Here is a 24,548-nt window from a genome sequence, read left to right on the forward strand (position 1 = left end):
TTACTGTGAACAATTACTTGGCCATACCGCTGATAAAGAGCCAAAATGACCCTGGGCTCGAGATTGACCGCAAGCACACGGTCAGTTAGCGGGACGTGCTGTAGGATTGGTAGATAGCTCATATATGGGAACTTATATTATACTGAATAAATATTTCTGACGGTATGCGGTCAACTCGCCACTACAGAGAGTTGACTTGCCACCAGTGACAAATTGACCGTTGTGTCTCAATTATTGAATGTTAATCGTTAAAAGCAAGGAGAATATTGAGTTTAAGTATTACATGAGGTGAAATAAGAAACGATGATATCACAAAGACTACGATCAGTTTGCGTGCAGCGAAACCAGAGCGAATTTTGCCGTGTGATTTTTGCCGATATTTATGAAATCGTATGAATCTTAAAAACTAGGCCGTAGTAGTATATCACGAAATTAGACGCGTACAAATACGGCGAAAGTTTAGCAGGTAATTTAGTGTTAACAACTGAGTTGAAAACGTAAATTGGCCATCGTAAAGGGTAAAAAAGCTGACGTTTCGAGCGTTAGCCCTTCTTCAGAGCGGTTGGAAAGGGGCTTAGCGTCCTTTCTTTGTGTTAAGCACAACGACCTTTAACGCAAGTTTTGTTTTTATGAACGCAGTTCGAAACCAAATCTAATGAAACTTACATCATATGAAAGCTTGCATCTCTTTTTGTTAATTTTTTTGGTTTTGATGATGCAAAATTAACGGTACGCATAAACAAGGTGAATTTTAGAGAGATAGAGCCGTAATCATTAATCAATGACGGTCAAGAACTCAATTTGCCACCGGTGGCGAGTTGACTCTCAGGGTGTTGTCCAGTTTTTTTGCAGTGGCGATCGAGTTGACCGTAAACTATTTCTAAGTATACCTTAATGCTCATTTAACAATATTCACGCTGCCTGAGGCAAGTATATAATTGTTATAGTATAATTGATCAGGCGCTTTCGAATTCTGATGTAAATTGTATTTTTTGTTGAAACCATTCTGTTACAAGTTTTCACAAGAATTTAAAAGGTTTATTGAATTCAATCAGCAAAAACTTTATATCTTTCTTTTGAAGAGTGTTACGTCAAACATAGTGGCATCTTTTGTGCTCTTCAGAAATGAATTTCATTCTATCGCGTTCATCACTCCCTAGGTTAATATGACAAAATGCGAGGCAGCCATCTTTTAATTTAACGCCCCTGCTGTTGTCATCTCGTGCGAGGTGATTATAGCGATATATGCCACAACCCTCGACCAACCAGAGCGCACATTTCGATAATCATCGGAGCAATTAAACTAATTCATCATTATAATTGTACCGAATATACTTCACTGCTCAGTGCTTCGTAGGCAAGGATAATGTCACCGAAGGACCGGGAAGGATGTCGAGGCGAGGGAAGCTGAAAACACGTATGGATATAACCCGGAAAATCAGGTTATGATTTTGGAATCTTTATCTCGCAGGGGAATTTTTTCAATCGATGAAAATGGAGAGGGAAAAATGAAAAAGGGAACGGGTGACTAAATGCAAACATTTGTCGATAGACGAGCCTATGTAAATAAGTGTCACGGATGGCTTTGTGCACAAAGCCCCTTGAGTTCAGTGAATGGAAACAACCGACTACCAACTTTGAGTTTTTAGGAGCGAAAACGCCATTTCGGTATGATTTTGAATCACCAAACTGATCACATTCATAAAATTCTCTTTATCAGTCGTTTACATTAGACTATGAACAGTCCCTGCCTTTTGGTGAAGTCCGTTGCGCTAGCCGAAAAAGGAAATAAATGCAACAAAAATAGATGTTCGCGCCCCGCGCCGAACTTTGGAAGTGGGCCTCACTCCCAGAGTTCTGTGCACGACGGACTTCGCTGAAACGGAGAGACAGCTCGTAGTCTACGGTTACGTAATCGCAATCCTATTTCAGTGGCACTGAATGCATATGATAACCCCTCCCCCCCCCACCTCATCTTAGTGTGTTGAATTATTTACAAATGTCATTTAAAAACCAATTTATAGGCGTTTTTTTTCACAATTTCGGCAGAAAGCTGAAAAGTTGAATGTCAGACCGTTTCTGCAGATGTGCCACATCTTCTGAGACGGTCTGTCATTCAACTTGTCGAAATTGTGAAAAAAAGCCTATAAATTGGTTTTTGACGACGTACGTTTGCAAATAATTCAACTAATTCGGAATGTGTGGAAGACTTTAAACAATCTCGATTATGGAGATGTTTGTTGTTCACTTTTAATGTATTTTATTTTTTTAATTCAGCTTTCTTCGGTGGCTGCATTCAACTGTCAAACTTCCACTGCAAATGATTTCAAAACAAACAGCATACAAGTCTCGTTGTGAGGGTGTTTTAAATTTTCACGCATCAATATTATGTACGTATAACGCTATCTTGAAATATCTTTGGGAGTGCCTCTTCAACTTTTTAAAATATTTTTCTATTTGCCTTCCCGTAAGTATTACGGGGTTACCGACGCCTGATATTTCAAGATTGCTGACGCCGTTTCCCCTGAACATGCGGCGCTAACATTCATATTCTGCATTATTTCCAAGAGTAGGTCCGCTCAATTTGAGCGAAAAGGTAAACTTTATATTTTGCTGAACTAGTTAAAAGGTTAAGAAACAAATCTTTCTGCCCGCCCACCTCTTAGTTCTTTGTATAAGACATGAGACATATTGACTAGTCGCTACAGGAATTGATAAATGAGCCAACGGGGAATTACCAGTCAGTTAAACGCTTATAATTAATTTTCGAAAATCATTTCCTAAGATGGAAATGTTTTGACAAACGCTTGTCCCCTGACATGTGTTTCTTTGTAAATATGAACAACTTTTGGGTCTATTATTTTCAACATTTTGCTGCCGACGAATTAGGATAAAATAACGAAGTTACCCCAATTCTGTATGATAAAAAAGTAAAATATGTTTTTCGTAAAGAATGAGACACAAAGTAAGGGGAGCTTTACAATTTATCAATAGAAGACAAAAAATTTAAAGGTAAGTCAGGTAGTTATAAAAATTACAAAAAAGCAAAGGATAAAAAAAGAACCTTAAGAAATAAACCTAAAAAACAACATATCAATTTACAGAAGTTTACTCGAACGGAGATATTGATTTATAATCTTAAAAGCTTGACATCACTTTAGTGCCGGTCCCTTTTGCCAATCCAAAAGGTTTTTATGCAAAATCAAAAGTGTACACTTGTCGTGATTCGAAATAAAAGCGCAACTTGTTTTGTCCTTAATTTCCTTCTCCTTGCCGCTCTGTTAACCAGCAGTTGAGCACGAAAAATACAACTCGGAAAGTTAGCTTCATTTTTTTCCCCACGGCGGCAATGTCCTTGAGGTGATATTGGACATGACATGTGAGTGTTTTTCATTACCAATACTCTATTTTAGGCTGGTAAATGACTCCTATAGGACTTTTCGTTGAGAGCCCTATTTTTTCTCACGGCTTTTGCAATCTTAAGATGAAATTGGATTTCATATATATTTTCTTTAAGGTCAGTTTAATTTGTTTCATTAACATTATTCTACCTTACACGTCAATGATGGCTCTAAAAGTGATTTTTGTTAAGAATCAAATGCATCAATGACTGGCAGGAACTATTGTCTCATATTAAAAAATTAGAGTCAACCTTGAACTTGATAAGCAGTAATCCACTTTGGTGGATCGGTGAAGGTCTAAACTGAATTTCTATAACATCGTTGCTTCATTTGACCTATCTGTGAAGCGGATTTTTCAATTTTAAGCGACTAAATTATCTATTAAATCTCGCCCTTCATAAAACTCGTCCTTTACATTTCGTTTTTCAAAGTTAACATCTCAGTTGTAGACATTTTCAAGTATCTTCGATGCACTGTGTGTAAACAGTTGTTTGTTTGAATTTTTCAAATTTGCCGGAAACTCTTTTTTTTTTTACGTGCATAAGTTTTTTTTTCCCTTCATCCTGGCCTAAGTCTTGCATCATTTAGTATATTCCAATTGAAAAGTGTGGGACCAAAAATGAAAATTTATCAGAGGACACGATTAGCTACTCAAGCTAAAAGTCGACTTACTATTAATTTTTAATTTGTTGGCTTATTGCCTACAGAGGAACATTAAATGGAACTGGATAATGCGTGCAAATTCCGCTTGCACAAATTTCTCTAAGGCTTTCTCAATCTCTATAGAATCAATTTCATTGTTGCTCAGTTTTAAGAAAAAAACTGAATAACATCTGCTGCAGAGTTCACGTTTCACATAAACTTGTCATCACAGTTAGTGCTCTATGTCAAACTTTAAGAATGAAAAATAAACACCTTGTTTAAAGAAGACAGTCGACATCTTATAGCGGAGTCTGCGGAACCTTTATGAGTCGATATCATTTTTCCTGATATAAGTCAACAAGGAAGAATGTAGAGCAAACCATATTTTGGGTAATTCTCGGTTTTGTTTCTATCCGGCAGAAAACATCTATAAAGGAGAAAAAACTGGAGGAAATTATCTAAATACCAAAATTGATAGAAGGCATCAAACCCAGACGAGGATAAACGAAAAATCCTAAAAAATTGCCCAGACTAACGAAGTAAGGTAAGATGAACTCGAAGGCTTTTGATAGGACATTGAAAAAAAACACACATTTTGACTGTGGTTTCTTCACCAGAATTCCATTATTATTTCTCGATGTGATTTTATAAGAACCGGTAGGCAAAAAGTAACCGTCAGGATATAAGAGCCTTGGATATGGCCAGATTTGAGTGTTACCTTAGGGTGGTAGTGTGGAATTTATAGAATTTCAGGAAAGAACAATATATTATTCATTTAGGGACAAGGTCTTTTTCTTTTTTGGAAATTTTCTTTGAGTCAAAGGGCGGTCAATCTTTTTTTACCGGAAGTAATATGATAATATAAGACTCGGTAAGCCATAAAAAATAGCTACCTTAATTGTTGAACAGTCACGATGAAGGACGAGTACTTGTTGTTTATTGTAAATCTTTGGCCCGGTTAAAACGGCGAACTTCACATGAGACGAACCAAACTGTAAGAATTGACTTCATATTGAATTCGACGTCAATTTGAATCAGTTGAGTACGTCCAACTGAATTTGGATCGATCAACATGCACATTCGTAGATTCGTATTTAGTACGACGAGTTCTACTCGACGTTTTAACAAACTGTCGACCTTTAAATGCTTTATTTAACCAAAATTGCAATTTACATTCGTTTCATGTGAAGTTCGAATTCTGAACAGTAGGCCTCAGCAAAAGAACAAATTGCAAATTGTCAGTTATAATTTTCCTTCCCAAATCAACTCATAAGGCCGTGTATATAGGCAGGTAACGTTATTTTTTATTTCTTTATCACAGGTCTCAAGAAAGAATTAATAAAAAATATGTCGGCTATGTATATGGCCTTTTCCATTGTCTTTTCCCTAATGGCGGCTCTGGATATCATTGGTAACACATTCGTCATTCTTGTTATCCTGCGAAACCAATCAATGAAGACACCTGTCAATTATCTGCTTGTCAATCTTGCTGTCGCAGACATACTGGTTGGTATTTTCTTTGGGATACAGTTCATCATCACCCCAACTCTAAATCACCCAGAGGGGAGGACTGGTGATCTTCTCTGTAAACTCATTACAGGCGGTGTTCCTGGGTGGGTGGGTGCGGTAACTTCTGTCTTCTCACTAATTGCCATTGCTATTGAACGTTATTTCGCAGTGATTTATCCACACAGTCAGCGGGGTAAACTCACTAAGACAAAGATTGTCTTCTTTGTTGCTGTCAGCTGGTTTCTTGCTCTTTTGTGGGCCGGAGTTGGATTTTTCATCACAGTTTACAACAGCGAATTGCAAAGTTGTGTTCACAGCTGGCCTAAGGATATTTACGCCAATATTTACACAGTTGGGTGGACTGTGGTGGCGGGTGTAATGCCTTTAGGCATCATGGGTTGTCTGTACGCTCGTGTTGTGTACCGACTGTGGTTTACGGATCAGGAAAACGAGGCTACCCAGAGGGCATTGCTCCGCCACAGGAGGCGTGTCACAAAGCTTGTTATCGCTGTGACAGTTGTTTATGCGTTTTGTTGGGTTCCTGAGTTGATCATTTACTTCTTGGGTTTTACAGGGGTTATAAAATTACGAGCAATTCATTTTAATATTGCATCAGCTCTGGTATTTTTTAACTCCACTGTTAATCCAGTTGTGTACAGCTTGCAGAGCAGTGTTTTCAGACGACATTTTTGGAATCTTGTCTGTTGTCGAAAGATGCAGAACAAAGTGAATCCTGCCCTAGAGCGTGATTCGATCTCAATTGCACGGAAAAGAACAAATCGGGCCAGCACCAAAGAGGGACGGGAGGGATTTGAGTTTCCTTCAGAGAAGGGAGGCAAATAACGCACAGTGATGATAAAACTGATTTCCTTATTACCCAGCCAAATAGATATTGCTACTTTTATTCGTCCCATTGATAAACAGATCGCTATTGGGAACCTCCTTATGGCGGCTGAAAACTTTCCTTTTCTAGCAGCAAGCGAAGAAGCTGTTTTCTGGCGAGCACAATATTCATTTAGGAACACAAGAATCGATGGTCGAGATGGCGCAATTATATAGAACACCGGTATTTTCCCCTTGTTATCCCGCTCGCTTACTCTTAAACTGCGCACCAACGCGCTCCCCCGAAAAATAGGAGCGCCTAATCCGGCGGCAGTTACTGCGCTGACTGGCGATCGCTGAAGAAAGCAGCCACGATCCCTTGTCGATTCTTGCAGAGAGGTGCTACAGTAATTTATCACAAGCTACATGTATTCTTCACCTTCAATAAAACATGCAGAATTTATACGAACTCGTAAGCACCTCACTGAGTGTGTATATATTTGCGATGACGATTAAGATTAAGTTTGATTAAAATTCATCAAAATATGATTGTCTTGCTTTTCCATTTGTCCAATGCAGGAAGATTCGAAACATAAGCCAGCATTATCACAGTGTTGGATATCTATAAAAGGGCTGATTGTAAAGTTTTTCTTCCCGAGGATTTTCTGATGAACTTGAATTAAGACATAACTCTTGTCACTCTGTAGCTACTTCTTTACGTGCTCCATTTTTCATGTAGAGACGTTGCTAGGTAGTGACTCGCCTGCTCCTAACGAGATTCCCGACAGGATACCGTCCTAAGATATCCGAAGGAGAGATAGAAATTAACTTAAACAGTCCCCCATTCTCGTCTCCAAAGCCATTCATTTCCTTTTCCCGTTTGGAGATTTCGATTCGTCTATCATGTGACCGCGTCTTTTTCGCGATTTTTCGCGCGCCTGTTAAGCCTAATCTCGCCTTCCTTCCACTAGAGCCTAGTCTTCATCATTCAACTCTGACTCCTTTGCAGCGTGATGTCACGCAATGCTTGCCCTGAGGAAGACCAACGACAATGTTATTCACGATCTTCCCAATATTCTTGAGATACGACGAGGATGAGAGTCTAAACCAACAAAGAACGCAAATTTGGCTGCGTTTTCGTCAAGCCCATGGTGTTTATTAGCTCATTCTTCTGGACGTAAAAATTGTCGGACTTACATAGTTTCCGCAATGCACGCTGAATGTAAATAATCCCTGTCTCCAGGACTGCAGATCACATGATGATAATATGACTATTACTGTAACACATAACACTCACGACTGGAGATGATGCAGTGAGGTGAGTCTAACGAATAGCCTCAAAATCATGTTGATCCTCGCTTGGAATGAGAGGCAATCTGATCGGGCTTTAGTCCTAATGCTCACTTCCATTTGTACATATTCAGATTGAACTACCGGTACGGTAGTACCTGGGCAGTCAATCGTTTAGCTAAATTTAATAGGCATAGTAATCATTGTTTTCGTTGCAGCCACAGAATCTCCTACGACTACAAATCAAAGGCTTGCGCAGAGATATACCAAAAATATTTGACCATGCGTGCAATCCTGCAGTTAGCAGTGTTGTCCTCCATAGTTATTGTTGCTCAAGCAAAGAACATCAGTCAGCCTCATATAATATTCATCTTGGCTGATGATTTGGTGAGTACTGTGAGGTAACCCTTTGACCCTTAAAAGTGATAACCCTTTAGCTCCCAGATCAAATTTGTAATTCTCCTTACTGTCAACCATAGAATTCTAAGTTATAATCATTATGTTAGTTCAGGGGATTTAGTATTAGATCAAGTAATTATCCCCAAACTGATATTTTTCTTTATTCTCATCACTTATCTGGTTGATATTGTATTGATATTGTAAGGAGAAATTCTGTCTTGGTCACTCACGTGAGTTAAAGGGATAAGCATCTAATTTCTCCTCGCAATATCACCCCTGAATCAAACATTCAGGAAACAAGAACGAGAGAAATGATCACCAGTTGAAGAAGCTCTTGATTGTTAAACAATTTCTCCTTGGAAATGTAAAGAGAGCAGAATGGAGAATATGCAAACTGATGGTAGAGTGAAAAGGTGTAATAAGACCACATATTATTACAGGTTTATCATGATAATTACTTTTTGTTGATTTTAAATATACAGTTGTTGTACATTCCTTTTTTGTTTTTCTTTATTTGCTATATTTAAACATCCTTACTGTAAAGTAAACTACCCATTCATTCAAAGAACTATACTTTTTAACCCTGCCACTGCCAAGATCTGATTGTTAATTTTCCCGTTTAGCTGCTAAACATTTACTTGTAAATTGTATGGTTGCAGGAATTTGATGTAAGATTAAGAAAACAACTTCTACCAGATAATTTGAGTATAATTTCTCATCACCTGTTTGTGGATATTGTATGGACATTTTATGGAGAAGTTGCATGTTAATCACCTCTTGAGGTTTAAGAGTTGAAAGAAATAATGAAACAATGAAAGAAATTATGGAAAAATGAAAATATTATATGGTGGAAGTGATCTTTATGCTGTTGTGTTCTTTCTTCTTTTTTCCATTTTTTTAGGGCTGGGATGATGTGAGTTTTCATGGCTCAAAGCAAATTCCAACTCCTAATATTGATGGTTTGGCAAACAATGGAGTGATCTTGAACAACTACTATGTGTCACCAATTTGCTCTCCAAGTCGCAGTACTATCATGACAGGAAAATATCCTATACACACAGGTAAATATCTACTACAACCAGTTAAATATCTTGTGTACACCTGTAGGCAATTATCAGTTATATCTTTTGTAGTTCAAATTTTTCACTTGCTCCAGTTTGAGAATTAATTTTATTGAATAGATCATGAAAAAAAAAAAAAGGAAAGAAAGAAATTTAATATCTAACTGATTTGAATGATGACTTAAAGTTTAGTTTTTCACAGATAGATTGAACCACCAGATATAGGAAACCTTAAAAAAATTGTTTTGTATCTACATTTTTTGGTGAGATTATAAAGCAGCAAAAGCAGAAGTTATCTTAAATAATCAATTGTATGGTCTAACTGCGTGTTAACCCTTCAACTCTGTCTAACTCCTCTTTAACTCCTTTAACCCACAGAGGTGACTAACATTGAACTTCTCCCTATAATATTCATACGTTATCTAGCAAACAGGTAATGAGAATACTCTAACCTATCAGGTCAAAGTTGTCATCTTTATGTAACACCAAATTCTCCTGACTATATGACTGTAATATATAGGGAAATGTGCAGCAGCTAGCAGGGAGAATTAAATATCAGATCATTGGAATTATACAAGGGTTAGAATAGGAAATGACTTCAGATAGGACACCTTGGGTGATTTAAGATTATATGAAGCAAATTTAACAGCATCTGAAACCTTGGCCCTGGGTAGGACCTTAATTATTGAAGAGCTGCTGTCTGGCTTTCAGAATGAAATTTTCTGGCATGTATATTCAAAACAAGAATGTTAAATTGAAAGACAGAAAATTGTGCACAAGTGAATGAGGGTTTTTGTAAGAAAGATTTTCAGTGAACCATTATTGATTAACTTTTTTTCCATGATGACCATTTTCAGGAATGCAACACAGTGTTATCATGGGTGGAGAGCCTTTTGGGTTAGGTCTGGAGGAAAAATTGCTACCTCAGTTTCTCAAAGAATTGGGTTATGCCACACATGCTGTGGGAAAGGTACAGATTTGAATAATTCTAATCTACCATAAGAGTAGGCTTAGTACATGTACTTTCTGATGAGTACTATGATACAGCATGCAATGCAAAACTGGGTAAGATAAGACAATGAGTGGCCTGGTACTAGTAATAGAAGCCTTTTAACCCTTTGAGGAGGCGAGTGTGGCCTAGTGGTTAGGGCGCTGCACTTGTAAGCCGGAGGTCCCGGGTTCAAGTCCTCCTCCCTGCCACTGGATGGATTTGTCTTCGGTGGCCCCGAATTCAACTCCTGCACGCTTTGTAAATAGCCAACTGGTCTGCCTCCTACCAGTTGGGGTTTTTAACGAGTTTCTGTTCATTTACGATATTTGTTTCCTTATTTACAGTGTCCCCAATTAGCACAGCAGTGCTAAATACACTGACACTTAAATAAAGTTATTATTAATATTATTATTATTATTATTTACATCCTAACATCAGAATGCAAACTCTTCATACTATGTTCTATACACTTCTTAAGGTGCTGACAAGGAGAATTTATATAACAATCAAGAGCTTTTTTGTTTGGTGATCATTTCCTATATTCTCACGACCTTTATGTGTGATTCAGGGATGACAATGAGAGGAGAAATTAGATGTTAGTCACTCATAGGGGTGATAGGGTTAAGAAGCCATTGTATTCATAATAAAACAATCTTAGGGTTTGAATGTATGTTCATGGATATGAATATCTTCTGGGACCAAGTCCATGGGTTAGCTCTGAAAAAGGCCCAGCTTTTTACTTTTTCTCATTAAAGAGACAGAACATGCAAAGGTTGAAAGAAAGTGGTTTTAAAAACTCCATTTGCAAGTATTGTGTTAGAATTATTAACAGATAACATCATGTGATTTCTCACTGTAGGTAGTAAGATTGGTTTAATGTTTCAATCCTATATGATATATTTCTGTGTGTGTCATTAAATTTGGTTGTTTTTGATGTGGAATTGCAAGTATGCTTTGGAGTATATGAATCAATCTATGAAATATCTTTGGTTTCATGATGTTTTGCTCAATTTGTCTGTCAGTGGCATCTGGGATTCTTCAAGTATGACTATACCCCAACCAAAAGAGGATTTGACTCATTCTTTGGATACTGGCTGGGTGCTGGTGACTACTGGGATCAATCTGAAGCTGAAATGTATGGGTCATGGGGATTGGACCTAAGGAACAATACAGAGGTACATGTACATGCACTGAAATTTCCTTAAAGTTTGTATTTAAAATCTCATACCAAGAGTGATTCATGAGAGCCTCTACAAATTCCAACTGCACAATATTTAATCATCATTGTGTTGTCATGATCATGATCATCATCATTATAGGGGGCAGATTCAGGATATTTTGCAAGAGGGGATGCACCACTAAGAAATAAGTTTTAATTGACTGCTGAAGAAGCAGGGTTATGACTGGGCAATGACATGGTGTGAATTTTTGAGAATACATAGCAAATGATACAGCAGATTTTGTATTACCATGAAGCTGCAGGACATCTCATGGGGACGGGGCAGGGGGAGGTACATACCCCCTGCACCCCTCCCCTCATAGATCCACCTTTGCATCATCATTTCCATTTTCAAAGAAGAGGTATAGAGGCTGTCAGATTTTTCTCCAACACACTTAATTCCACATCATGTCTTGCCTGCAATCCAGCTCTTCAACCCCATCTTGTCTCTTTCCTTCAGAATGACTTCTTCATATTTTTTTAAACAAAATGAATATTTAAGAATTCCTTTTTGTTAATTTTGCAGCCTGTGCATAACCAGTGGGGAAACTACCGCACCTATATGTTCACAGACCATGCTGTAAATTTGATCAACTCACACAACACCTCCAAACCACTCTTTTTGTACCTGGCACATGAAGCAGTTCATAGTGCAAATGCACACCAACCACTTCAAGCACCAAAGGATCTGATTAACAAGTTTAACAACAGCATCCATGATGAGGATCGGCGAGTTTTTGCAGCAATGGCTACAGCACTGGATCAATCTGTTGGAAAGGTGAAGTGAGCGATGCAAGCCTGTAGTCATTGATGGTTTCATATGGTATATCAAAAATTATGCTATGATTGATCTTGTTGTTGGTTGACATACATGCTGTACTTTGGGATAAGATTCAATCCTGTAACAAAAGGAATACTAGTGCAGTGCTCAGACAAATAAGAACAAAGTATAGAGTTACAAGAAGCTTCTTATGACCATTTCTGTCAATTCTTTTTTTGCTGGATTTAATTCTTATACAGGGGGTGTGCATACTATAAAAAAGTCTGTACTAGAGCTTATTTTAGTCATCCATCCAGCTGGAGCTTATCATGTTTTTCCAGAGCATGAGGTGACTAAAAGTATCACAACACCCACCCTGGATGGGATGCCAGTCCATCACAAGGGTACCCCCTGTCAAACTATGCTGAGAATTTGCTGATAGCCATTTACACATCTGGATTGAGAGAAGCACTGTCATAGAAAAGTGTTTACCCCAAGAACACAACACAGTGACCCAGCCGGGTCTGACTCCAGACCACTGCACCTACTGTAAAGTCACCACTTCTTCCAATTTATACATACTGAGTCAATAAAGATTTTAACATCATTAGGTAATTGACACACTCAGGGCAAGAGGAATGTATGATAACTCCATCATTGTGTTTAGTACAGACAATGGTGGACCAGCCAATGGTGTAAGTCGGAACACAGCTTGTAATTATCCACTGAGAGGAACCAAGTATACTTTGTGGGAAGGTGAATAATGAATGATTATAAATGATTATGATAAGATGATGATGGAGGATATAGAATGTACTATTAGCCTCTTAATACCCTAACATCAGTATGCATATTCTCCATACTGTTCTCTATACATTTCTAAGGTGCTGACAAGGAGAATTTGTTTAACAATCTAGAGCTTCTATCCTTGGTCATCATTTTCTTTTCTTGTGACCTTATGTGTGATGTTGGGGGTAGTATTGTAACGAGAAATTAGATGCTAGTCACTCTCAGGGGTTAAAGAGTAAACACTCTCAAGTTTCTTTGGTTGATGATCAATGCTGTTATTCTCTTGACCTTAATTAATATGTGAATCAGGAATGATATGAAAAGAAAACAGATGCTAGGTTAAGATTTATGTATTCTAAGTAATTTGTAACCCACAGATATCTTACATCCATTTTCAATTGATAGATTAACTACACAAAACATTTTGAGTGTATATTGTAGATTTGTAGTGGCATGAAGGGTTACTCTGTGGTCTCCTTCTAGAAAAGGAGCCATAAATAACCTTTGACCCTTAAGAGTGACTTGCATCTAATTTTTCCTTGAAATATCACCTCAGAATCAGTCATTAACCCTTTAACTCCCAAGATCTGATTGTTAATTCTACCCTCTAGCAGCTGCACATTTCCTTGTAATTTAGTAATGAGAGCTTGGTGCTAGATCAAGATAGTAGCTTCTACCTGATAAGTTTGAGTATTCTCATTATCTGTTTGCTGGATAATGCATGGATATTTAGGGAGAAGGTTCACGTTAATCACAGTACTGGGATTTAAAGGGTTAAGGTCATGAGAATTAAGAAAATGATCACCAAATAAAGAAACTTTTGACTGTTCAAGAAATTCTCCTCACCAGCATGAAAGGAAGTGTTTAGAGAACAGTGTGTAGAATGTGCATACTGATATTAGGTTGTAAAAGGTTAAATAACACCCCAGTCTGCTTATTGCATTTTGTACATCTGAATTTGATATGGATACATGGCGATCAGTGGATATGAGGGAAATTTAGCCATTGTTGCAACTTAGAAAATTAAATTCATTTTGCCATTCTGGTGGATGGTGTTACTGTATGTGCTTGAAATTATCATAAAATCAGCGAATCGTTACGTCAAAGAGTAGTGATTATCATGATAATAATAAATCTAAGCGTTCTAGTATCATCTCTTAATCCGTCAGGAGGAATCAGGGGAACCTCTTTTGTCCACAGCCCCCTCTTGGCATCCACAGGCCGTGTGAGCATGGACCTAATGCATCTGTCAGACTGGCTCCCTACGCTCTACGGGCGTGCGGGTGGGGACGTGCAGAAGCTCCTTAACATAGATGGGTACGATATGTGGCCTTCTTTGTCCAAGGGTGAGAAGTCTCCTCGAAAGGAATTGGTGCATAACATTGACCCAGTGACGTGGGCATCTGCGCTGCGATATGAACAATGGAAACTGTTGGTGAATGAAAGTGAGAAATGTGTTCTCGTGATATCCTAAACGTATGCTGTAAAACGGTCTTTTTAGGAGCTCGGAAGACTCAAACTCTCCATCATCTTGAGGTTGAAACGGCATGCCTGGGCTGCAGGTTTTGCGTGGATTTGTTGCACCAAGGCAGCGTTTCCTAAGTTTGTGAGTCTGTTTTACCCTTTAAACTTTAAGAGTGACTAGCATCTACTTTTTCCTTACAGTACTGCTTTTGAGTCACTCATTGACATGATAAGAATACAGGGAAATGATCACCGAACTAAGAAACTTTGATTGTTAAACAAATTCTCCTTGTCAGTACCAAAAGAATTGTATAGAGAAGGGCATGGAGAATATGGGTACCGAAATTAGGGCGTTAATTTTAACCTGGAACTCAATGCCCAGGCAACTCTAACCGTTGTTGCACGCCAGACCTTAGAACTATGACACTTCACACCTACTGTCTGGCATTGAAATGGGACCAAAGTTGTCAGGAGAGGCCTCTCCTAATTACCGTTTCGTTATCGCACCAACGCGCTAGGGCTTAGTTTATTTGCAACGAGGGGTCTACACTCTGCAAGGATTGTCTATGTTATAGGCGTTGTGTTTAGAAATAGGGTAAGAGAGATGTAAAAGTTTTAGCTTGATTGGCAAGTTATTGTACTGTTATTGACTGTTACACTTTTATTGATTATTGATAATACAATTTTACTTCTGTCAAGCTGACGGTGGTGGTCGTGACGGATGGTACCCACCGCCGGGGATCGAGGAAAACGCACGATCACCGCGCAATTTCACCACCTCCCTTCCCTCTCTGAAAAACGCAGTTGTGACGTGCGGACCGCAGCCAGCTGAGCCCACAAAGTGTGGCGTCAAGGACGGGCCATGCCTCTTCAACATCCAAGACGATCCATGTGAGTACACTAACGTAGCTGAGAAAGAGAAGGACGTGCTGAAAATGATGTTGCAATTGCTGGAGAAGTACAAAGCGACTATGGTGCCGATTAGGAATAAACCCTACGACAAGAACGCGGATCCCAAATTCCATGATGGCGTGTGGACAGCGTGGTGTGACGAGAAACCAAATGAGAACTGCGAGGAGTAGTGCCAGGACACTCAGTGTGGTTGATCGTCACTTAGCGGGTTGTGGGTGGGGATTTAAAAGAATTAAGGCAGAAATGATTGTAATTTGGTTCCTTCGGTAACGTGATTGCGTCTTTCAAATTCATCTTTACCAAAAGCCATGGGCAAACATCTCTTAATGGAAAACAAAGAATTGCCACGTTGCTGTGCATCTCATGAAAGTCTCTCTTCGGGTCCGGGAAGTTAACCCTTGAACTCCCAAGATCTGATTGCTAATTCTCCCTTCTAATTGCTACACATTTCTTTGCGAATTACTTACGAGAATTTGGCGTTAGATCAAGATAACAACTTCTACCTAATAAGTTTATGTATTCACATTACCTGTTTGCTGGATAATGTATGGATACTATATGGAGAACAGGAGCCCATTACCCGGAGCCTCCATACCAATTGTACCCTTGAGTCAACCCTGTCCCGTATCTTTTTATTTTTAGAACTGAGATATGTGGGGGGTTCTTTAATTTCCCGCGAAAACACGGCGATGTTCGCATAACACCCTAAAAAAAGTGGCGGCCAAAGGCGAAGGCAGACCTCTATTCCTTCTCTGCAGGAGACGTAAACAGTAGAGGACCACAGCTCTCTTATGATTGGCTATTATGTAAACACCCGCGAAAAACCCCGTGGGGGGTGCTTCTAAAAATAAAAAGATATGGGACAGGGTTGACTCAGAGGGTAAGTATGGAAGATGGAAGCTCCGGGTAATGGGCTCCTGATGGAGAATTATATGTGAATCACCTCTGGGAGGTTGGGTTTAAATGCAGCAGCAGTTCAGATGGAATGGAATGATCCCTTTTGGTACTGAGTCGCGAGATTGATAAACAAGGGAATCTAATTATTGAGGGTTGGTTAGTCTTACGTGCGGAAAACCAGGAAGAAATTAGATCCAAGCATAAAAACAGTAAAATAATGAAGGGAAGGATTAAAAATAACTAAAAAGCAGCGTGTAAATTAGCAGACGGAGGTGATTCAATAATTTATGGGGTGATTTTGAAGGTCTTGTGGTAAAAATCTCTTAGTTGACTAATATAATGTAATAATCATTTTAGTATGGCTAAATTCTTTGGTACCCAAGATACTTCAGAGCTAACTTCAAATTGCCACACATTTATTCAGTCAAATTTTACTTTCCAACACTTTGTCTTTATTAAATCCACCAACTGATTAAAATTCTTAATCTCGAAAATATTTCCGCCTCTGAGTGGTTTTTTAAAAATCGTTAACCTACAAAAATTATCCCACCTACCCTAACCCACATCATCGTTATTTTCTTAGATCATACTTTCGCGTTAGTTTCCAATCCAAACTCGGCTGTCTTTCAGTTCAGCAAATGCTTTGATGTGACAATGAAAAACATGATGCTCATTTTGGCCCAACATGTCGGCGTTAGTGAGGCTAATAGATAGTAAAGGCGTGTGTCGTCAGCTACTGATAGGTGAGCTATTCTACAACATCTAGAGTTTGCCACAATTTAACTCTCCATATAATCTCTAAGTCCAAATTTTTTTCTGCAGCAAAGCAGCGTATTTCAATTGAGTGTCTTAAAACAAATAAAAGCTATTACAACGACCGACCAGAAAAATGTTACTTTGGATTAGGATTCAGAACACTAGATCAAGAATAACTCTAATCGTCCCATGCAATCCAAGCTCCACCATGATATATTGGATTCGCCTTAGGGTCTATAGGCTGGTTTCTGGGCGTAACACTAGATTTTCTGTATTTCTCCAACTTTGCCAACAGTTCCTGAACGATGTCGTTGTGTTGACTCGCCAGATTTACATACTCGCAAGGATCTTTCTCGATATCAAATAAGCAAGGTCCTTCAGACTTGGTGCATGTTGGTGGGTCACTGGGCGGTTGGTCGCATTTCACCGCTGCGTTTTTTAAGGTGTTGTTATAGATGTTTGATTTCTCGTATTCGGGTGGAGGATACCATCCATTCCAGCCTTTGCCTGCAATATATAATTAATGCATTTAGCTCTTTCTATTCTGCTCAAAAGACATGGGTTTAATTACATAACTCAATTGAGCTGGCTAGCGCAAAACGAGCGCGTAAGGGGGAAACAAGTTTAAGTCAGGCGTGAGAATAGGAACGTGGGTCACTCCTCGCGCGCCTGTCTTCATCTTGTGCCTCGACACACCCTTGACTCTAGTTACCTTCAGTAAGAATTCGCGAGTCTATCTATGACTGGTAAGAGAGGCCGGAAGAAAAAAAAATTTGGGTCGCATTATGCGCTGGAAGCTCCCAATCGCATTATCGTTTGATGTTATAGTTAACCCTTCAGCTCCAAGAAGTGATTAACAAGTAACTTCTCCCCTATAATATCTACACATTATCCAGCACACAGGTCATGAGAAGTTTTTGAAGTTGTTATCTCCATCTGACACCAAACTCCTGTAACTTATTTACAAGGAAATGTCTAGCAGCTAAAAGGGAGAATTCACAATCAGATCTTGGGAGTTAAAGGGTTAACAAGTGACTGGAAAAATTGATTGAAAGTTTCATGTGTAAGTCAGGTTCAGAAAAGCTTAACAATAACCTAAAACAAAAACATCTGTGGGGTTTAAACCCTTTTGAGGATGATAGCTGAACAAGTGAAGCCATTGTATAATAAAAAAAACGTTGGGCGAAGCAGCATTTAAGTTCAGTTCCTCCTAATGATGGATGGTACGCGTATAAAAGGCTTGATATTTCAATGTTCACTTACTTGCATTAACAACTATCTTCCACTGGCCATACCGCATAGCAGCCTCCCCGCCACTTGGATGAATGTTATGCAGTAATTCTTGACGGGGGGAACTCTCTCCCTTGGAGATGGTATCCCACATATCGACCCCATCAAGGTCAGTAAGCTTGCTGGTGTCTCCTCCCGCCAAACCATATAAGGTAGGAACCCAGTCAGACACGTGCATCAGGTCCAGGCTTACTCGGCCACTTGACTTTAACAAGGGACTGTGAACAAAGGCTGCTCCGCGAACTCCGCCTGTGAATAAAATTTACAGTCAAAACCACTTTTCCAAGAGTAAATTAAATAGGGATTGTCTTGTGTGGAAAATAAAGAAAAACAAATGTCAACCTCCTCATTTTTTTCAGGCCGAGGAAGTCACGGTGCTTATCTTAACATTCTCCGAAAGTACAAGTTGAATTTACATTTTTTTAAACTTTCCCCGTCAGTAGTCAGTTCGTCTAATAGGATCTCGAATTTTGAAATAAAAATAATATCTAAACTCACTCAAGATCTACACCACCTTGTAAATATCCATATCATATTCACGAGATCCTGTTGAATTGACTTCACAGATAGCTGTCTCCTATTCTGCAGTGGGTGTGTGGGTGTTTATCAATATTTGATTAGGTCTTCAAGAGAGGAAGTTGTAGATCGGTTTACAGTGACTGTCGTTTCGTTACAAAGTCGTTTTGAGACAAATCAATTCAATATATACACAAAGTCGATTCGATACACGTATAAAGTCGTCTCGATACAACTTCAGTCACTTTGATACATGCTAAGAAAGGAGTAATTGAATGTCTGGATGATAAACCAAAACTCACCTAAAGAGGATTCCAAGGATGAGTAGAATTGACTTAAGTTTGTATCCAATCGACTTGTATCAAAATGACTTTTATCGAAACAACCAGTTCCCAGTCACCAAACTTCTCTTCACAAAAACAGACAATTCATCTCTCAAGCTAGCTACGGCCATAAAAAAGCCGCGACTATACTTGTAAATGTGAGGGCACTCATCATGCATGAAACATGTCACAATGAGCGGTTAAAGGGGTACCGAAGAATATCAAAGAACGACATTACCTGGTCAGATTTCAGCCTAAGATTCAAAAGCCTTAAATTTTCCTAAAATAAATTTTGCCTTTGTCAATTTCAAACTGGGACTTTATTGTGTGAAACACCGCAAAAATTGCATGTACCTTCCCACAGAGTAGCTTTCACTCCACGCAAAGGAAAGTTGGATGCCATGTTCTTGTCAAACCCGTTCGCTGGGCCACCATTGTCTGTAGTGAATACGATCACAGAGTTATTGTACAAACCGTTCGCTACCAAGGCGTCTGCTACCTAAATACAGGAGAGAAAAACATCAGCTTGGTTAAGTAAAAAAAACACTTTGAGAGGCCATAATTTAAGAAGGAACAACCAAGGAATGGATAGTACAGGATGAAAAAGTGAGCGCTGAAGTCCGCATCGAAGGACCCGAGTTCGAGACGTCATAGTGTTGTGTTGTTGGGCAAGACAGTTTAGTATCAAAAGTGGCCCTCCCCACCCAGGAGTTTATATGGGAAGCCAAATAAAATTCCAGGGAAGTAAAGGGGGGGGGGGAGAGGAAAGGAAAGAAAGGGGTGGTAGCCTGCGATAAACTAAACATCCATTTTAGGAGAGAAGCAGTACTAGTAGTCGCCTTATGTTACATAAACCAAAAAAAAGCCCCGACTGGATGAGCCACTCGAGAACAGACTTTTACTACCTAATGATAAAGTATACTCAAAGAATTGCAAATATCAAACTTGAAAACATTTAGCCATAATTTTTAACATGAACAAAATGGAGACAAGCTCTTGTGTAGTCGTTACTCAGTCGTGTCATGCAACGCCTTTTCTCTCCCTTCAAACAAGTTGCGTGACAAGACTACACAATGGCTACCAAGGAGACTACTTATGAGATAGTTCCCTATTTTTACCTTTCCAACAGAATCATCCAAGGCAGTAACCATTGCAGCATAGATCCTCCTTCGCTCATCCTCAATGTGCTTAAACTTCTTGATTAGTTTCTCAGGGGCTTGAAGGGGCTGTATTCCATTTGCACTGTGTACTGCTTGATAGGGTAGGTACAGATACAAAGGCTTGGAATGATTATGTGACTGTATGATGTCAACCGCCAAAGTGGTGAACAGTTCAGTGCTGTACATGCCCCATTTGGTAAATTCATTCTGAATAAAAGTAGACATTCTTCTCAATACTATTTTCAGAGTTTTTACCAAAAGCCAGTTACTAACAGTCTAGGGCAGCCCATAAGACCCCTTAATGCTGTCTAAAGCCTGTCTTCCCTTCACCAGGGCACAGCTGCCTATTACACTTGAAATCCCTGCCAATTCTTGCTTAATTCTTTAACTCCCATGAGTGACCAAGATAGGATTTCTCCTAATAATTATAATATTGACACAATATCAAGCCAAAAAGTCATGAGAAGAAAGAAAAATATCAATTAGGGAATTATTAATTGATCCAATACCAAATTCTCCCACCTCACATCATTAAAATTGTACAACATACAGTTAGGAGAATTTCTAATGAGATCTTGAGAGTGAAAGGGTTCACTTATAATAATTTGAATTCCTTAATCCTCCTTATGAAAGCAATTAACAGAGTTTTGGGTTTGTGAACAAATAAAGAATAATGTTTATTTGTTCCTAAGATCTTCCCTTTGGCAAGCAATTTGTGATTAGATTAAAACTTTTTTTTTTTCACTTTAAGATTTGCAGTATGTTTAAAATGGAGGAGCTGGGTCAATAAATAACTTTGGGGGTGAATTCAATAAATGTGTAACCAGCCCTGAGTATTCATATTTGTAAGGTAAAAGTGAATCAACTCTAATTTACCAACTGGACTTTTAAATTCATCTATTTATGTAATGAGGTTTAAACAAGCCATTTTTATCACTGCAAGTATTTCTTTCTGAAATTGAGCTAAATTATATTGTATCCCTCCACTGCTTGCTGAATTGGATTAACTTCTTACACCCTAACATCAGTATGCATATTCTCCATACTGTTCTCTGTACATTTTCCTATGGTACTGACAATGAGAGTTTGTTGAACAATCAAGAGCTTTTTAAACTGGTGATCATTTCCTTTATTCTCATGACTTAAATGTGTGATTCAGGGGTGATGTTGTATGGAGAAATTATATGCTGGTCACTCTTAGGGGCCATAGGGTTAACTGGATAACAATTGATCCAGGGATAAGCACATTTGCATGCACATGTTGACCCTGTTAAATAAAAAAGATTCCAATGCATGATGTTATTCACCCTTTAAAAAATTTTCTGCCAAACAATTCCATTTGGGAGAGAAAAATTAAATATTCACGTGCACATTCACTAACCTCGGTGTTGTTATGGAAATCCAATCCCCACCCTTGGCCAGGGGCATCTGATGAGTGATCCCAGTAATCTTCCTTACCACTCCAATAGCCAAAGAATGAATCAAATCCACGCTTAGTGGGAGTGTATTCCGACTTGAAGAAACCCAGATGCCACTGAGGGTGAACAAAAAGAAAAAAAAACCTCAATAAAATCCCAAGTAAATATAGGAGGTGGAATCTCATCCATCCTGATCCCAGGTATATACAGGTGTATCTCAAATGGGATTCTGCCATTTAGGAACCTCTTGCACAGGATCCTGCTAAATATTCAGCCAGGATCCCTGTTTCCCAAGTATTCCTATCAGACTTACACTGTAGACTTCATATTGAAAAATGGTAAATAATCAGAGTGGTGGCCTGATGACAATAAATCAATTCATCAAAATGATTATCAACAATAAATGCTTCCAGCCACACCTTGCCAACTCCATGAGTTGCATATCCAAATTCTTTAAGGTACTGTGGAATGAGAGTCTCATTCAAACCCAGTCCATATGGTTGTGCAGCCAAAATAACACCAGACTGCATACCTAATGAAAGTTGAGTTTATCTTAATGTAAAATTACAACTATTGCTCATGCATAAAGTAGAATTTATCAACTTATTGGAAAATATTATTAGACATCCATGTTGTCTGATTGCCAGGCTCAGGGTTGAAAAACTGTCAGTGATTGCCGTCAATGACATTCTTTCAAAGCACAACCCTCAAACAGATGGTAAGACCTTTAACTGCCAGGAGTGATCAATATGTCATTTCTCCCCATAATATCCATTCATTATCCAGAAAACAGGTCATGAGAATACTCAAACTTGTAAGGTAGAAGTTTTTTTTTTGATCTAAGACTAAATTCTCACAATTAATTTGCAACAAATGAGTTGCAGCTAGAGAGGAGAATTAAAAGTCAGATCTTTAGATGCAACAAGTTATCTTTTTCTTCTAACTTTAAACAATTTACTGCAAAAAAGAAATATTGGAAATAAGTGTGACATATGAAACTACAGTATTAGCTAGATTTTGAAATGTACTGTTGAAAGTACCTTTCATGTAAGGAAACCAAAGTGTGAGTGCATACATGTATGCACCTCAAAATGTTTTGCTCACACTTAAGCTGATTGAAACTGCAGTGGACAAACCTGTATGGATTGGATGTTTGCCAGTCATAATTGCACTTCGCGTGGGAGTGCATATGGGTTGTACATAATAATTGTTCAGGATAACACCATCCTTTGCAAGTTTGTCAATGTTTGGTGTAGGAATCTGGTCAGACCCATGAAAACTTACATCATCCCAACCCTAAAAGCAAAATAAAAGAAAAGATCAAACAAAACTGCTATTTCATCGTGAAAACATGTTTCACAACACTGAGAAAATCAGTGTGGATCAAGAGGCATGAGGTTTAGAGTTAAAGGTGGCTACGTATTTCGCAACCCCACACAGGGAATGTCTTGTGTGAGGAAAATTGGTTAAAAGACAAATTTAACAGGGCTTATGAATTGAATTTACATGTATAATGAAATGTCTCTTTACAGTATCTAATTTTCAAAATTTAAGATTGTTACCTTTAAGCCCACAAACCATGTATAATTCATAGCCTTATTTGGAGATAAACTTCTGTATATATGCATTCCTGAGTTATGCATGATCAAACCTAAATGGGTTAAAAGGTTACATGGTTGTCTGGGGATTTTTAAAGAGGGATTAAACGAGAACAGGAAAGCAATGGTTCAAGGAAGTAAGCCATTACATGCAAATCTTCCCTCTCCCCTGCCATCTACTCCCTTTGCCCATGGCCAATTTCCTGGCTGGGTCTTTTCTATCACTGGGGTCCATGTCTGCAAGTCTTACCAAGTCATCTGCTACAATGAATATGATATGAGGCTTGGAGCTTTCCTTGGCTGCACATGACCATGGCAAATGGCTGAGCAATGCAAATACTAAGAAGACTCTGCTCAGCAAAGTCAACTGCATCTTGCTAAGCTGATGGTCAGAGGAAAATCAACACTTTTACAAATAATATCTGTAGCTAGGTCCACAGGCAGCCCAAGCTCCAGCTGTGAGATGATCATCTTTGGCAATACAATTCATGGCAAAAATATAAGAAAAGGTCCTTCTCTTAGGAGTAGTAACCCTAGAAATTGATAACTTGCTAAAATTGCTTCTTTTCAGCATAATAAATGTTCAGACTACAATGCAACACACTGTGAAGGCAAGGTATGAGAGATTATTGAGAATTTGACAGTATTTTTTTTTCCTAAGAGCGGTTGTAAATGTTCCCATACAAACTCTTATCTTTTTGCCATGACTCTTATTTCACAAGATGATCATCTCACAGCTGAAGCTTGGGCTATCTGTGTTAAGCCATGACTCTGATGGGAAAAAGATGGGAATGCTGGGGCTGTGAGGAAACTCAAATCTTACAAAAGTGGGATGCATCATGAAAAAGAATAGCCTTATCTAGAAATGATGGTCTGGTTGGTGGAACAACAGCCTCGAGTTTGCAAGGGGGTGAAGATATTACAAAGGGGTATTGTCACACGTGAGTGACGATACATCAATGGTTTCCCATCCATTTCTCCTTGAAATTCAAAGTATTTCAACTACATGTATCTTGCGTTATCGTAAGCTGCTCTCAGTATGACGAACAATATCAGGGAAACGTTTAGCATGTGGCCTGTCAATAACATACACATCAAGAAAAATATTATGTAAGTGTAACGCTTCACTAACAAATTGCAAGGCTCACCGAATTTTGGAGCAATCGAAGGTTCCACTATAGCTGACTAATGTTTAAACCTGAAACGATTTGAAATCTGCGTGATAACCTAGATAGAATAGCGTTTATCGTGTCATTTATTAAGTCTTATGACCAAAAATTACCTCACCTTCTCGTCTTGGGCTGTCTCTGGAGGTACATGCTCGTGACTTT

General features: G+C 38.7%; 3 protein-coding genes across 9 annotated transcripts in view; 2 read left to right on the forward strand and 1 right to left on the reverse strand.

Moving 5' to 3' along the window:
- Positions 1–2,472: 2,472 nt before the first annotated feature.
- Positions 2,473–6,918, forward strand: LOC113684898 (neuropeptide FF receptor 1). 3 transcript variants are annotated; one of them, XM_089183835.1, is made up of 3 exons: positions 2,473–2,596; positions 4,464–4,587; positions 5,365–6,918. In XM_089183835.1, the coding sequence occupies exon 3, from the start codon at positions 5,391–5,393 to the stop codon at positions 6,393–6,395; it is 1,005 nt and encodes a 334-aa protein (XP_089039961.1). In that variant the 5' UTR covers positions 2,473–2,596; positions 4,464–4,587; positions 5,365–5,390; the 3' UTR covers positions 6,396–6,918. The 3 variants fall into 3 exon arrangements, 2 of the variants coding, with proteins under 2 accessions (XP_089039961.1, XP_027058107.2); XR_016180132.1 differs by lacking the exons at positions 2,473–2,596; positions 5,365–6,918 and adding an exon at positions 2,881–3,012 and having other exon boundaries at positions 4,464–4,583; XM_027202306.2 differs by lacking the exon at positions 2,473–2,596 and having other exon boundaries at positions 4,378–4,582.
- A 442-nt stretch (positions 6,919–7,360) lies between these two features.
- On the forward strand, positions 7,361–16,652 carry LOC113684901 (arylsulfatase J). Its single transcript, XM_027202316.2, has 9 exons — positions 7,361–7,692; positions 7,883–8,051; positions 8,965–9,124; positions 9,982–10,094; positions 11,138–11,290; positions 11,861–12,112; positions 12,706–12,850; positions 14,053–14,328; positions 15,047–16,652. Exons 2-9 carry the CDS (start codon positions 7,947–7,949, stop codon positions 15,427–15,429), a joined length of 1,587 nt encoding a protein of 528 aa, XP_027058117.2. The 5' UTR covers positions 7,361–7,692; positions 7,883–7,946; the 3' UTR covers positions 15,430–16,652.
- Positions 16,586–24,548, reverse strand: part of LOC113684902 (arylsulfatase B) — an 8,615-nt gene continuing 652 nt past the window's right edge. For 4 of the 5 annotated variants that reach the window (XM_027202319.2, XM_027202318.2, XM_089183834.1 and 1 more), the window contains 8 exons: positions 23,468–23,599; positions 22,756–22,915; positions 22,039–22,151; positions 21,583–21,735; positions 20,160–20,408; positions 19,396–19,540; positions 18,176–18,451; positions 16,586–17,419 (listed from right to left, as the gene is read on the reverse strand). In XM_027202319.2, coding sequence (XP_027058120.2) covers positions 17,091–17,419; positions 18,176–18,451; positions 19,396–19,540; positions 20,160–20,408; positions 21,583–21,735; positions 22,039–22,151; positions 22,756–22,915; positions 23,468–23,590 — 1,548 coding nt within the window. In that variant the 5' untranslated portion in view covers positions 23,591–23,599 and the 3' untranslated portion in view covers positions 16,586–17,090. Of the gene's footprint in view, positions 17,420–18,175; positions 18,452–19,395; positions 19,541–20,159; positions 20,409–21,582; positions 21,736–22,038; positions 22,152–22,755; positions 22,916–23,467; positions 23,600–24,365; positions 24,515–24,548 lie in introns of those variants that run through there. The other variant, XM_089183833.1, reaches the window with a different exon arrangement.

The sequence above is a fragment of the Pocillopora damicornis genome, chromosome 10 (assembly GCF_964200805.1).
Source record: "Pocillopora damicornis chromosome 10, jaPocDami1.2, whole genome shotgun sequence".
In the NCBI taxonomy this organism is placed as follows: Eukaryota; Metazoa; Cnidaria; class Anthozoa; order Scleractinia; family Pocilloporidae; genus Pocillopora; species Pocillopora damicornis.

Excerpts from the sequence above, each read along its gene's own strand:
- LOC113684898 (XM_089183835.1), top strand. The coding sequence starts at position 5,391 with ATGTCGGCTATGTATATGGCCTTTTCCATTGTCTTTTCCCTAATGGCG.
- LOC113684901 (XM_027202316.2), top strand. The coding sequence starts at position 7,947 with ATGCGTGCAATCCTGCAGTTAGCAGTGTTGTCCTCCATAGTTATTGTT. Across the intron at positions 9,125-9,981 it reads AAAATATCCTATACACACAG|GAATGCAACACAGTGTTATC; the intron begins GTAAATATCTAC and ends GACCATTTTCAG. Across the intron at positions 12,113-12,705 it reads TGGATCAATCTGTTGGAAAG|GTAATTGACACACTCAGGGC; the intron begins GTGAAGTGAGCG and ends TAACATCATTAG.